The sequence below is a fragment of the Heloderma suspectum genome, chromosome 17 (genome assembly GCF_057233095.1).
Source record: "Heloderma suspectum isolate Gila_16-S chromosome 17, 16-S_ref, whole genome shotgun sequence".
Taxonomy (NCBI): Eukaryota; Metazoa; Chordata; class Lepidosauria; order Squamata; family Helodermatidae; genus Heloderma; species Heloderma suspectum.
Genome location: NC_139474.1, coordinates 11,353,287 through 11,366,965, shown reverse-complemented (window position 1 = coordinate 11,366,965; position 13,679 = coordinate 11,353,287). Strand labels below are relative to the sequence as shown.

The 13,679-nt window shown below is 48.1% G+C and overlaps 1 protein-coding gene across 2 annotated transcripts in view; it reads right to left on the bottom strand.

Annotated features, from left to right (window-relative positions):
- ASH1L (ASH1 like histone lysine methyltransferase) overlaps positions 1-13,679 on the bottom strand; it is an 81,830-nt gene that overhangs the window by 21,950 nt on the left and 46,201 nt on the right. For both annotated transcript variants that reach the window (XM_084824751.1, XM_084824752.1), the window contains exons 7-11: positions 7,956-8,050; positions 4,663-4,728; positions 2,745-2,818; positions 641-686; positions 302-410 (exon numbers count right to left, since the gene is read on the bottom strand). In XM_084824751.1, coding sequence (XP_084680877.1) covers positions 302-410; positions 641-686; positions 2,745-2,818; positions 4,663-4,728; positions 7,956-8,050 — 390 coding nt within the window. The remainder of the gene's footprint in view (positions 1-301; positions 411-640; positions 687-2,744; positions 2,819-4,662; positions 4,729-7,955; positions 8,051-13,679) is intronic.

The window sequence follows — 13,679 nt, the reverse complement described above, 5'->3', positions numbered from 1 at the left end:
AGGTTTTTTTTAGAGGGTACATACCTGCCTTGTAGCCATCTTAGAAGGGGCATTCTCTGCCCCTGCGTGCAAGCCTAACGCCTCTTAAGATGCCAGTTGTCATTTCTGCAACAATTTGCATGGAAAAAAGGCCACCCACCGTGCTGCCCAATCAATCAGGGCATCTTTTTTGCCAATCAAAAGCTTACTTAGGGCACAGTTCTACGGCAAGGTGCTCTGAGTCACAGAAGACACTTTTAGGGCACAATCCTATGCATGTTTAGACAGAAAAAGTCCCAGCATGCCCCCGCCCATGTTATACCTGTTCAAACAGTCGTCTAAACATCCCTTTTTGTTGCCATCCTCAGGTTTCTTACAGTTACAAGTGGTGGCCTCGTAACCAGAAAGAGGTTTCACGTCCACATAAACGTCTGCAGATGGAAGGAAGGGGGGAAATACGTATCGATACTGATATCCCAAATCAGCAGAGTCCACTGATTTACAAGCCCCAACCCACAGAAAAGGCAGGGCAAGGCGCTCAAAGCGTGGAGCTATTGTCAGGAGGTCAGGGAGGGCGCAGCCAAGCGGCAATCGACGACTGGCAGACTCCACGATCGGGGGAACCATAAAACCAGCGCTATATAAACACCAGGTTACTTACTCGAACGGATTTTTTTGTAAAGTGGGACGTCTGGCTTTTTATACAACTGAAAAGAAAAGAAGAAAGGTTCTTCATTACATTGCAGCATGATAGCCTCTGTGCAGAAGAAAAGAACGGAAAGCGATTTGCATTTTTCATAAGGGAAGATTTGATTTCTGCCTAACACAGCCTAATGTAGGACTGGCTTTGTTGAGAGAGAGGAGAGATACAGGCAGGCAGGCTTTGATTTGTATCTTTTTTGCTGGCTTGGGTCCAAAGAACTGTGAATGGAAGGAGAAAATGCCCGAGTGCTGTCCTGTGAACTCACGCGCAACAAGCGCTAGTGCTTGCAGTGTGGCGCCACACACATCCCAGGGTCTTCCCTAACCTGCTGCCCTCCTGATGTGTTGGACCGCAACTCCCATGATTCCCATGCTGGAATGATGGGAGTTGCAGCCCACCACAGTTGGCGGGTGCCAGGTTAGGGAAAGTTGTGCAACGGCATGAGAAACGGTAAGGAGGATACAGGCCGTCACATCTAAAATCTAGCAGGCCGTAAAAAGGTATCAAAAAAGCTGGTGCGGAGCATGTGCAAACAGAAGAGCTTTTCTGGATGGGTGTGTGTGACTCCTCTCGCGCAGGGCTAAGTCAGAAACCGCCTTTCTGTGAGCAAAACAGGTTTTATACCAGGCTTGAAAATAAGGGTGCTCCCAGATCACGCCACCACCCTGCCCCATTCATGGAATTTTATTTGGTGCCACACATCTCCCTCCCATGGCTTCTTTCATCTCTTTTCTTACCATGGAAAATCCTGCAAGGAATAAAAGACAAACAGCCATGCCATGCTCTCTGATTGTTAGCGATAGGAGCCCTCCGTCTGGAAGCAGCCAAAGCCCGCACAAGTTTCTAGCCTGCTAAGGAGCTAACTGCCTGCCTTTCCATGCTGGCTGCAGAAATGCAGGCTACCACTTGTCAGCAGGCTATGTTTTTTAAGCCTTCTACCCAGTAGACTAGGCTGGGTAGAGACATGGAGCAATCCGCCCCCTTCAAGAGCTTTATTTGATTAAAGCAGGTGCCAGGCCTCTGTTTGAGCAAAATGTGTGTTGGATGCATGTAAGTTGTATGAACGTGTGCGCATATGCTTGCACATGTGTGGCCCTCGCCACCCCAGCAGTCACCCAAGCCTGCCATTGGCGGCAAAAAGGCTGTGCGCTGCTGCTCTGAGTGGAGATTCAGGAGAATTGTGCCCGGGATGTCCTGCATGCAAAGCATGTGCTCTGTCACTGAACTATGGCCCTTCAGGCGTGCATATGGTAGGGAGGGGGAGAGGAATGCTGGGTAGGAAAGAGGTATGAATGGTGGGAGGAAGCTGGAAGAGGGGAGGGCGAGTAGGGGGAAGGGCACAGTTGGAAAGCAGGTTGGGCAAAGGAACATCCTTACATTACATATATTTTTACAAGGCAGAAGTCGTTTCCTCCGCAGGGGAAGCACTGAATTTACACCCTGCTAGGCAAATCCTGCTGCAAAATCTCCAGTGGAAACCTTCTGTCAGGAGGGACACCACCCTATTTTTAGCCTCGCACACAGACTGACGAGAGCTCCTTAGAGAGAACAACAGGAGGAACCGTTCAATGTGTTCCTTCTCGTCCAAAAACCTCAGCTTCTCAGTGGAAAATAAAATAAAATGAAATAAAAAAACCCCACTCTGCTTGGGACCAGGTCCAAGAAAAATAAGGCCTGAAAATTTTCAGTGCTGTTGGCAGAACATCTGAATTCTCCAGAGGCGTGTCAAAAAAACAAGATCCCTGCAGAAGAAGCCAAGCGCTATCAAAATAAAAGTCCCCAGTAGGATTAAGGGTGGACACTTTGAGAGGATTCGAATGGCTGCTATTTTGCATGGAAGGAAAGCGGGGGAATGGCAGCGAGGTAATGGAAACTGTCTGCATTAAATATATATATTCGAAGATCTTTTTTACCCTCCCTCAGTTGCTGCCATCAGCAAAAGGCTCCTGAATGCGCAGCTGATATCAGTGCAGCCACAGCAGAAAACATCTAATTCTTCTCGGGGATCTTGGAATGCAGCCTTGGCACCTTGTGACATGGGGGGGTGGGGGTGGCCTCCTACCTGATTATGTTTCCACTGCCAGAGAATGTCATAAGGCAACTGGAAGTCTATTCGCTTTTGGCGTAGGTATTTTCCTGCAACGGGGGAGAAAAAAGATGGTATACAAAAGTCATGTATTCCCTCTTGCTCTCTCTCTCACGCGCACACACACGGACAGGGCTGCTAATGGCAGGCCTGGCCCCTGACGTCTTGGTGACTGAGGCAGAAAATCCAAACAGCCTCACCACGCATACTAATTAACATGCTGCACAATCCACTGGTGAAGTCCCCCTGTGAAGCCTGCGTTGAAATGAAGAGCGGTGCCGCAAGAGTGAAAGAAGACCCTTGCTGGGTCACACCGGCGGCCATCTCTTCTGGCCCATCCTGCTTCACGCAGTGATCAATGGGAGGCCTCCAACGTGCAAGGGAACAGCCCTCCCTTGGCTCTAGCCCTCTGCAACTGGCTTTCAGGGGGTAGCCTGCCTCTGAAGATGGAGGGCACATTTAGGACCAATCGCCACAGTTATATGATCTATGAGTTATGAGACCTCGCCTCCTCCATGATGTTGTCTGGCCCTTCAGAACAGGCTCCCCCAACCTGGTGTCCTCCAGATGGGCTGGGCTGGGCTGTGTTCCCATTGGCCACACTGGCTGGGAATTACGGGAGCTGCAGTCCAATACGATTGGAGGGTCCCAGGTTGGGGAAGGCTGCTTTATGAGGATCTGTGAAGTCATAAGAACAGAAGCAGAGCCTTGCTGGATCTGCCCAGCTAACAGCCATTGGTGGAAATTGCCTCCTCCTCCATGGATTTGCCTAATCCCATTTTAAAGCCATCTCAGCGAGCAGCCCTCACCACATCTGGCAGCAGCGATTTCCACAAACGCTGGGTAAATAAATTCTTCCTTTGCTCTATCAGCTTCACTGTGTAAGCCTGGGTTCTGGTTTTATTGGCGGGGGAGCGAACAAAACTTCTCTCTCCATTTCCCCAGCCCACAGTGGAGTTTTATCATGCTCTATCATACTCTCTGCAGAGTGGCCTTTTCTCTACATGCAAAAGCATTTGCATGCTTTAAAGTATTTTTCCACAGGGCTGGTTTTCTTCTGAGACCCCCACTGGCTTCTTACGAGCTTCCCCGGCTCTGCTGAAGGTGGTGTGGGTGAGTGATCAAGTGCTGGGCACCTGGAACACTCCTATGTTTCAGCACTCACGAGCCTGTGGATGGCGCAGGGGCACTCTCGCAACAGTGACCCATCGGGCCTAGGCTATGGGCAGCCCCCCCCGCCCCCTAATTGAGAGCTAGAGAGTGTGCTCCCCAGCCCAGTTTTCCTGAGGTTGGTTGCCAGGACTGGGCACTTGAACTGAAAAGCTGGTGAAGCCAGGGAAAGTACTCAGGCAAGGCAGAAGGCCTGACTCTGACTTCAGGGGTAAACAACCTGGGGGCCTCCAGGTGTTTGGGACTTCCAACTGCCATCAGGTCCAGCCAGCTTGGCCAATGGTCAGGGATTACAGGAGTTGACCAGAACAAAGGCTTCGTGCTGCCCACACACCCCTATTCCTTGCTGTGCCATCCCTGAAGAGGATCCGGAAAGCTGCATACACCCTGTCCTGGCTTGCCCTTTCTGCCCTTCCCCTGGCCAGGAGGAACTTGGTATGACCGGACCACCCGCCCCCACATTGAGGGCAGCTCCAAACATATTCATCTGGAGGCTCGCCAGAGCTCTACCCTGACCACCTTCCAGACTGTCTGAGCAGACAGTTGGTGGCAAGGCGTTCTGCTTTGGTCAAACAACTCCAAGGTGTGAGAGCCCAAAATAAGCGCAAGCAGAAAAAGAAAAAAGCTACATCTAAAAAGCTGCCTTTTCCCCACTGTTGGGTGGGATGCAGTAGCGAAGTGGGCAAGGGAGGTGTACAAAGACCAGTGGGTCAGCAGAACTTGCCTCTGACCTTGGCTTCACTCAGATGCATAGGCACCTCTCCCCCGCCCCTGGTCTCTGAAGAACACGCTGGGGGAAAGAAAAGAAAAAAAGAGCAGCTGTCATGTTGTCTTTACAACTTGCTCTTAAAATTTGTTCTTATTTTTCAAAGCCTCAAGTTGTGCTTGGCGAGTTCCAGGAAGCAGCAAAGTCCGCTGGGAATCTGTTTTCACTTCTATGACCTCACTGGGTAAAACAAAAGGCTCTTTCAAGGGCCTGGCAGCCAGCCCAGAGAGAAGGGAGCACTCCCGCTCTCGCTCTCTTTCTCGCCCTCAATAAAGGAGGCACCCAGACGAGTTAGCCAGGCAGGGAAATAATCCTCCTAACATGATTCGAGGAGACGAGACTGCTCTGCTGTTATGCCAGGCAGAGTAATTAAAGCTGCCTTATCTTTATAGTACGTGTTTGTTTGTGTCTCCCAGCACAAATAAACGGCAAGCCATGACCTGGCGAGGGGAAGGGGAACAGGAGCACAGCCCGGCACACAAGACTCAATCCACCCCCACGCCCCAAAAGCTTCTGGGGCCGGGGAGTCTCAAACTGGATCACAAACAGGGAGCTGTCCTAGCAAAAGGGACCCAAAGTACCCTTTCTCCTCGTGTCCCTCCTCATATAAGCGTGAGGTCCATGGCAGCAACGTTGTTGTGTCTTTTCACTCGTACAGATGAACAAGGCCATTATGCTATGCCGGAGGTTGAGAAAGGATTTACGAAAGGAAGTCAATGCACGATGAGTATGTAGCTGACTTGTGGAATTTGCTGCAACAAGACCTATTGATGATGGCTGGTTTGGCTTTATTTTTTCTAAACTCCTTCACATGTCTCCTCTGAGGGAGGCTCGGAAGGCAGCAATTAGGGAAAGGGCCTTCTCGGTAGCGGCCCCCCACCTGTGGAACTATCTCCCTGATGAGGCCCGCTTGGCACCAACATTGTTGTCTTTTCGGCGTCAGGTTAAGACCTTCTTCTTCTCTCGGGCACTTGGCAGCACATGATGAGTTTTTAATCGGTCCTGGATCTGTCCTTGGTTATGACTGACTGTTCAAAGTTGATTTTACTTACATGCTGTCTTGGTGTAAATTGTCTGTGGATTTTATATAAATGGTTTTTAATCTCTGTATATTGTATTTTTAATGTTTTAATTTCTGTAAACTGCCCAGAGAGCTTCGGCTATGGGGCGGTATAGAAATGTAATTAATAATAATAATAATAATAATAATAATAATAATAATAATAATAATGAACACATTCATGGATGAATGGAGGCCTGTCAATGGCAGCTCTGAGTCAAGATAGTGCAACGGAACCTTCATTTACAGAGACTGTGGACCTCTGAAGACCAGATGGAGAGGGCGAAACAACGGCGTGGTGGGGAAGCCCATCACCTTGATGCTGGGTTTGTAAGAGTCTCAGAAGCATCAGGCTGGCTACTGCTGTCAGGGTATTGACTTCTCTGATCCAGCAAGGCAGATCCTATGTTAGGGCTGGGGAACCTCCGGCCTGTAGGCCAAAGGTGGACTTCCAGGCTGCTCAGTCCAGACCTCTGGACTCTCCCCAGGCTACACCCCCTCTCACCTGTCCCGCTGTGGGTTTCAGATATTATTTACTCCATCCCATTCTGCCCTGCAGCTACAAAGCCGATGGAGGGCACCTTGCACGAAATGGGGAAGGAGGGTGCCTGAATGCAGATTTCTTCAATGCATACTGACCAAAGGTAAGAGCCACATCCCTAGCTCCTCCCACCTTGGGCTCTGGCCATACCCACTGCTGGAATGCAGGCCTGATAGGTTCCGACTGAGGTAAGGTGGCCCTCAGCAAGGAAGAGATTCTCCTGTCCTATGTTATTCCTCTTTATAAACACAACCATTAACTGCTGGATGCCATTTAAGGAAAATCTGATTGACTGGACTGCATTTGTGTCTTGCCCTTCCTATGAGGAGATCTGGACAGTGTATATGGGGAGGAGATATATATGGGGGGGATTTTATCCTCAAGCTAGTCAGTGTTGGGGGCCAGACCATTCCTAGGTCATCCAGTGAACTTTCATGGATGAGCAGAGAGTTAAATCAATGTGCACCCCGGTCCAGGGGTGACACATGGGTACAAATCTCTGGCGTAGGCAATCAGGGGTCCTCCCAATGCTTTGGACCACAGCTCCCCAAAACCCCAGCCAGCAAGGCCAGGTTGCCCAGCTCCCTGCCTATCCCACCCTTAAAAATGATCTGGTGGGTTGATGCTAGGTGCCACATGTTTGTAGGCTGGGAAGTATTTTTTTTCTCATGTGGCCATGTCATGTGGCCACCTTCCTCACTTCGTCACCCCTTGCTTCTGTGGTCTTTGTCATAAGTAAGGTGCCTTATGAGTTTGGGGCACTGTTCCTTGTGTTTTGCTGCCAGTTTGTCACACATTTGGACCCGGCTACAATGAGAGAAAGAGAGGCTGAGCTACACATTGAATAAAAAACTTGGACTAATCATAGTTGAACCTGAAGGGTTGGTCAGGCTCCCAGATGCGTCCTGAAGAGCTCTATGGGTGTTTTGAACCTGCCAGAATCAGAATCTGGAACTTAGCTTAAGTCCTATGAAGCATCCAATTTTATTCATCATGTCATATTGATAAGCACATTTATTAAAATGTGGCTATATTTTCTCAGCTATATTGGGGCAAGGTCAATTGTTTGGAATTGCGGGAGTTGTAGTCCAAAACATCTGGAGCGCAACAGGTTGCCTACCACACACAAGCCGCTACAACATGCTGGCTCACAAGAAAAGCAAAGGAGGAGGAGAACAAAGTAAGTTTCTAGCTCCCGTCCTGCAAAGCTGGCTTTAAAAAGTGTAAGCTAATTTCTGCAAAAGGCAACTCTGGGTGGCCAGGGGGGGAAAAGACTTAACTCTACAGCACAGAGCATGCACACACCAAATGGAGCTCGTTGGCAGGAGGCAATGTCAGTCATATTCCTGACACATGCGTGTGCACGTGCACACACCCACTGGGCTGGGACAGGCTTGCCGTTGCTCCCAAAGTGCTGTACCTCTGGGGCTTAAAGGAGAAGGCCAGGAAAGAGACAAGCTCCCCTATGACGCAATCTCACACAATATCCCTGTCTGGAAACTATGCACGGCCTCGAGCACTATAATCTGTACAGAAGGGAGAACCGGCTCACACTCCCCCAAGAAAGCTAACGAGCACTCTTGGAGCCATCACCTCCCTGAAACCAAAAGGCCTTCCACAGCATGGAACGCGCACAGAGTATTCACTCACCCACATGAATAGGTGCTGGGAACAATCCATACTCGTGTTCTCCAGGAGTGTAGTCCAGCTTCTCTTTCTTTAATTGGATCAGTCGGCTTTTGGGGCTGAGAACAAGAGCAGAAGAGAGAGGCAGAGTGAGCACGAGGGGTTGGGCCGTGTTGCTGGGATCTCCCCCCGTCCCCCCCTTCGCACTGCAACTCAGAGACAGGCACGCTGCTAGAGCTGGTGTGGCATGCTGGTTGAGAGCGTGGCCTGTGAGCTGGGAAGACCCCACTTTGAATCTTCTCTCAGTTCTGAACATCCTTGGCAGCTTTAAGTGAGGGCCCGGCTAGATCTTACTTGAATTATGAAATAAGCAAAATTGCCTGTTGTCTTTTTTTTTTTTTAATGGCAAGTGGGATTCATCAGGATTGCAGCATGCAAGGAAGTGAGGTTTAACCCTTTCCTCTCCAGCTACGATCTTAATGAAAATCCCCCCCCCCCCCATTAGCATTTTGGTCAGGACTGGAGATGGGGAAGGAAGGGTTAAACCTCCTTACATACTGCAATCCTGCTGAAAATCCTTACCCCACCCTGATTAGTTAAAAGGGAGAGAGACGGGTGATTGCAATTAAAATAATATCCAGTTTGGCCCTAAGCTTCTATTCTCTTAGCATCAGGATGGAATAGGGCTAAGAATTAGAACTGGCCACCCTTAAGGGATAATTGAAAGATACCCAAGATCATGTTAGTGAAGCTCTTTACACATTTGTGAAACAGGGCTCTTTGTAAAAGCCAAAGGGCTGGCACAAAACAGGAGCACCATCGCAAATGAGTTAACAGGGTTAATCGGAGCAAGCTAAGTTTTGGACATGGAGTGGAACTTAGAGCAGTAATGCAGTCTGCAAGGCCTTTAAGAAGAAGAAAGAGTTCTCAGAACTTCCTAAGTTCCCAGTCCTGATGATTAGAAATAAATATGCAAAAGCTGAATTGCTAAAGGAAAGGGGAATGAGATGACACCCCAACCCCCCACCTTAACACCACAGTGTTTATGATAGATTAAGATTTTTCCAAGAGTAGATACCGCCTCTCACATTTCTGAATAACAGTTTCTGGGCAATACTACTGTACAGTAAGGGCACTACGTTGACCAACTTCAATCTGGCGCATTTGCGATCACTGTCTGGAGTGGCCCTTATGCTCTTGATTAGTTTCCAGTGTGTGGCAGCCCACGCTGGCTGAACGAACTACCCTCTGCTGACCTACTTCCAGCGGCCCTTCCGCAGTGAGCAGCGCAATCAACTGTACTGCCACTAGAGGGCACAGAGCTATTTTAATGATTACATGCACGACGGGGCCCAACACAGACACCATGCAACTAAGCGCCACCTGGCAACCATTACCAGGGCCAAGCGGCACTTTGCTCTAGGATCTCCTAAAAGGCATCAGAGCCCTACATTCGTATTTCAGTTCCTAGTGGATCATCACAACCCAGTGGTGCAGGTAGGACTCGACCCCGGGGCCGAAGCCTGGGACTCCACAGTCTGGGGGGAGGGGCAAATGAGCACCCAGAGGGCAGTAGGTCATGAGGGCATCAAGGCAGCAGAAGCAAACTCCATTTTATTCCAGTGGTCATGATGGCGCTAAGGTTTAAGTTAGCATCACATGCAAAAAAAAAAAGAGAAAAAATCAGGGTTGGCAAACATTCTAACATATCTGGAGAGTAGAAGCAGTTGTAAAACATGGAACGGTGGTTGTGGGGGGAGAGAGAGAAATTTAAGTTGTGTGCTTCATGACCGAAGTGATACACACAGCCATCTGAAGCTGCCCCCCCCCCCCCCCCGCAACTATTAAGTCCAGGGTCTGAAATTATCTAGCTGAACCACGACCACAAGCCATTTCTGATGGGGTGGAAGGTTACACCACCGCACAGTGGGACGTTTTACACCCTTTCTCCCAGCAAAGAAGCTCAGCTAGGAACTTCCATACTGACAGTCTGAGGAAATATCTTTCGAGGAAGGCCTCCACATGTAATGTATTTGAAACGTTTAGAGTGGTTAAAAAAGGGCCCCCAGTTGAGCAGCACACCAACAACTTTTTAACAGAAGGACTTGCAAAAACCTCAGGGGGTGGGACGGCATCTCAGAAGAGGCATTTCTTCCCCTCTTTGACAGGAGGGAATGCCTCTTCTGAGAAGAGAGCGCGCCTGCCGCAGCCTGTGTGTGACTTCCCGCACGCTTCAGAATAGTCACTTAGCAAATGTATGGATCAGCTGATTGGGACTCATAAAATAAATCAAGAAAGATTTCTTCATCTGGGCAATAGCCCCACTTCCAAGTTTTAGGAAGTGGGACACCAGGGAAAAGGTCTGTTTCTGTCTTTCCTCCGTTACTGCCATTGAGGGAGTGCCTCCTTTCTGCTGCTACTTGGGCCTAAACTTCTACTTCACAGGAAGCTGTCTTATTCAGAGTCAGGCCCATGGTCCATCTAGCTCTGCACTGTCTACACTGACTGGCACTGGCGCACCGGATTTCAGAGAAAAGTCTTTCCTGGCACTATTGTTAATACAGTATTGTTAATACTGACTGGCAGCAGGGTTCTTTCCTAGCTCTACCTGGAGATGCTGGGGACTGAACCTGCATGGTGCTCTGCCACTGAACTACAGCCCTTCCCCAACACAGGAAGTTGCCTTATACCAAGACAGACCATTAGTCCATCTAGGTCAGTATTGTCTACACATGGGGTGGGCAGACTTTAGGTTTGCAGGATCTACTTTGTTTTTCTCACTAGAACCCCCGAGGCCCAACCACCAGAGCCAGGCATAAAATAGTGGCTCAAAAAGGTGGACCTAGGATTGCAGAACAAGGTGTCTCTGAGCACATGTTCAGCCACCAAATTTGTTTTCAGTACCAGACTCCTGTTTTCAGTGCCAGACTGGAGCTCACACACAAATCCTTCCATATAAAAATGTATTCTTATCCCCCCCCACCCCGCCCCAAGTTTCCTTGTTTTCAGCAGTCTAATTTAGGAGGGGAAAAAGGTTTTTTGTTGCCTAAACCACTGGAAGCAGAAAACTCTTGCTGTTCTACTGCAAAACACCTGGAGATCTGCCAGGAGTTCCCGACCTAACTTCTGTTCACTCATGGTCTACACTGACTGGTAGCAGCTCTCCCGGGCTTCAGATAGGAGTCTTTCCTAGTCCTACCTAGAAATGCCGGGGATGCCGTCGATGTGTCAGTGTTAAGGGGAAATGTGGCAAGCGACTGCCTTAGCTTTGCATATTTCATAAGAGCAGGGAAGACCTTCCTAGCGATCATAATTCATGAAGTGCTGTAAACCTAGCATTATGAGGAGACTACCTACAATTTTTCTTTATCAGTAACTGGTAAATACTGTGGTTTGTATTTCAAATATCACAATCTGGAACTATTCCATTCAGCCATTTGTGAAATGCTGGAGTAGGAAATGGTTGCCCTTTGAAAACAGAAGGTATAAAAGACTCTCTGTGTATCAAACATTTGGTGTTTTTTTTTTTAATGTCTATGAATATATGTGCCTACAATGTGTTATTTTCGATATTATGATTTTAAGAGAAGCAATTTTGAAGAGATCTGTCTACAATTTTGGGATAATTCCTTGGTGTTTGTTTGTTTGAGATTACAGCCCTAAGGAAGAATATATTTCCAATCTGCAGCACATCCATGAAGACGACAATGCATTTGGGAGTTAATTCTACACCAAAAGCTCTTTGTGTTTTTGCTTTGGAGACAGAAACAATCCATCTCTGCTCTGGTTTGCTTCACTTTGCAACACATGGAATACCTTCCTCCCTGAAAGATTTGCTGTTGCCAAAGAGCAATCAAAGGCCAAATGGTAAAGCTTCTTCCTCACTTGGGGAAAGTTATTTATATGAGTGGAGCTGGTGATCTGATATTCACGAGAGTAAACTGCTCCCTGGTCTTAAGGAGGAGCTTCAGACCTCTCCTTTAAGGAAAAAAAACAAATAGGAAATGCTGATGAGTCATATGTCTTGTGAGCAAAGTATTCTTTAACTTGGATGCCATTCAGGAATTTTGCGTGTGGGCTCCAGAGAGGAGACAGCAGGTTGCATCAGATTGCATCCCAGAGCGAGGGCATGTCTGTGCTAGCCATCTTCCATGGACTAATGCAGATCTGAAAAAAAAAACCCTCACTGGTATCATCTGTGTGAACTGATGTATGGAAATGGCACCAATTTGTACTGTGATGGGGGTCATATACCCCAACCTAACAAAGGATGATAATATAGTGCTTTCCCTAAGTTCCCAAAGAATGTCACATACATTGGTCAAGTGGCAACAGCGGGCCTATGGAGGAATTGGGGCCTGAGTCCACCCCACTTTTGAACACGGAGCACTGGCAAAATCAGTCACTCAGTTGGATTGAGAGTAGAATGCACCACTACCAGAGAGCTTTGGCTACTGGGCAGTATAGAAATGTAATAAATAAATAAATCTGAATCACCCATCCTACATTGTCTCAGAGAGTTAGAAATCACTAGATTGATCCACAATCAATGTTGAAGCCACAATGCAGCACCCTCAGGAAAACCAACACATAAAGGTATTTCTTACTTTGCCATCTAGCCTGGAGGATGAGCATGTGAAATTACATGGGTAGAAGATCAGGAGTGTCCCTGAGGGCTTATGTTTTTCTTCTTCCTCATGTGACAATTCCCACTCCCACCCTGCCCCATTTTCAGAACTGAACATGGTGCAGCTTTATGTCAGTCCTTCACCGACCTTCAATACTTTTTGTAGGTTGAATGCGAGGAAAAGGATGAATGTAATGAGTATTCCTGGTTAGTGAAAGGCAAAGCTTTTATCTGCACAGAGAAGCATCTCATCACACTGTGGCATTGACTGTGCAACAGATAGCCTTATGTCTGTGCTAGCGTTTTTGCTAACCATGGTTAGCTTGAAATCAGAGTGTACTAACTCACATCTAACCATAGCTGCAAATTGTGGTTTCGAGTAACCTTCAATAGCAGAAGAATACCTGTACAGGTGCTAACCCTGCACAATGGTTAGCTCCACGAATGAAAAGGGGCATGGAGAAGGGGCATTTCCAGACAAATGGAGAAGGAGCTGTGGGGGTGGGGAGGTTGCACAAGCCATAGGAGATTCCTGATCTCCTAACCATGGTTAGGAGATCAGGCAGTGATGTCATATGCATTCTCTCAGTAATTCGTCCAACAACTAGGTAAGGTAGGTCACTATTATTATGTAATAACAAATTAAACAGCAATCAAAAAATTATACACAGGATTTCCATCATTTCCAGAGATCACAGAATCCTGCTTTTATGGTAGATAATTTTAATTTGTGGGTTTTTATGCACAGACCTGACTATGCCTGAATGTTTTCCATGCCTTTATGCACCATCTAAAACAGGGTTGGGCAACACACAGTCCGTGGACCATATGTGGTCCACCTGGCCTTTTCCCCTGGCCCTCATTGCCCCGCCCCCCATCCCCACCACCACATTTGTTGTTGCTGTGGTGGAGGTGAAAAAAGCAGCCATTTCGCGTGGAAGTCAGACCTCCCCAGGAGCATTCTTTTGCCTTCTAAGAAGGTGTGTGCTCCCAGTGAAGTCCAGTGGGGCAGTGTGGCCCCCTGACGTTGCCCACTCTAATCTAGAGGCTTTCCTTCTCTCTTGGCATCATCAGTGTAAATCACCACTTCCTCAATGTGAAAGGGGTGGGGGCAGGAACTG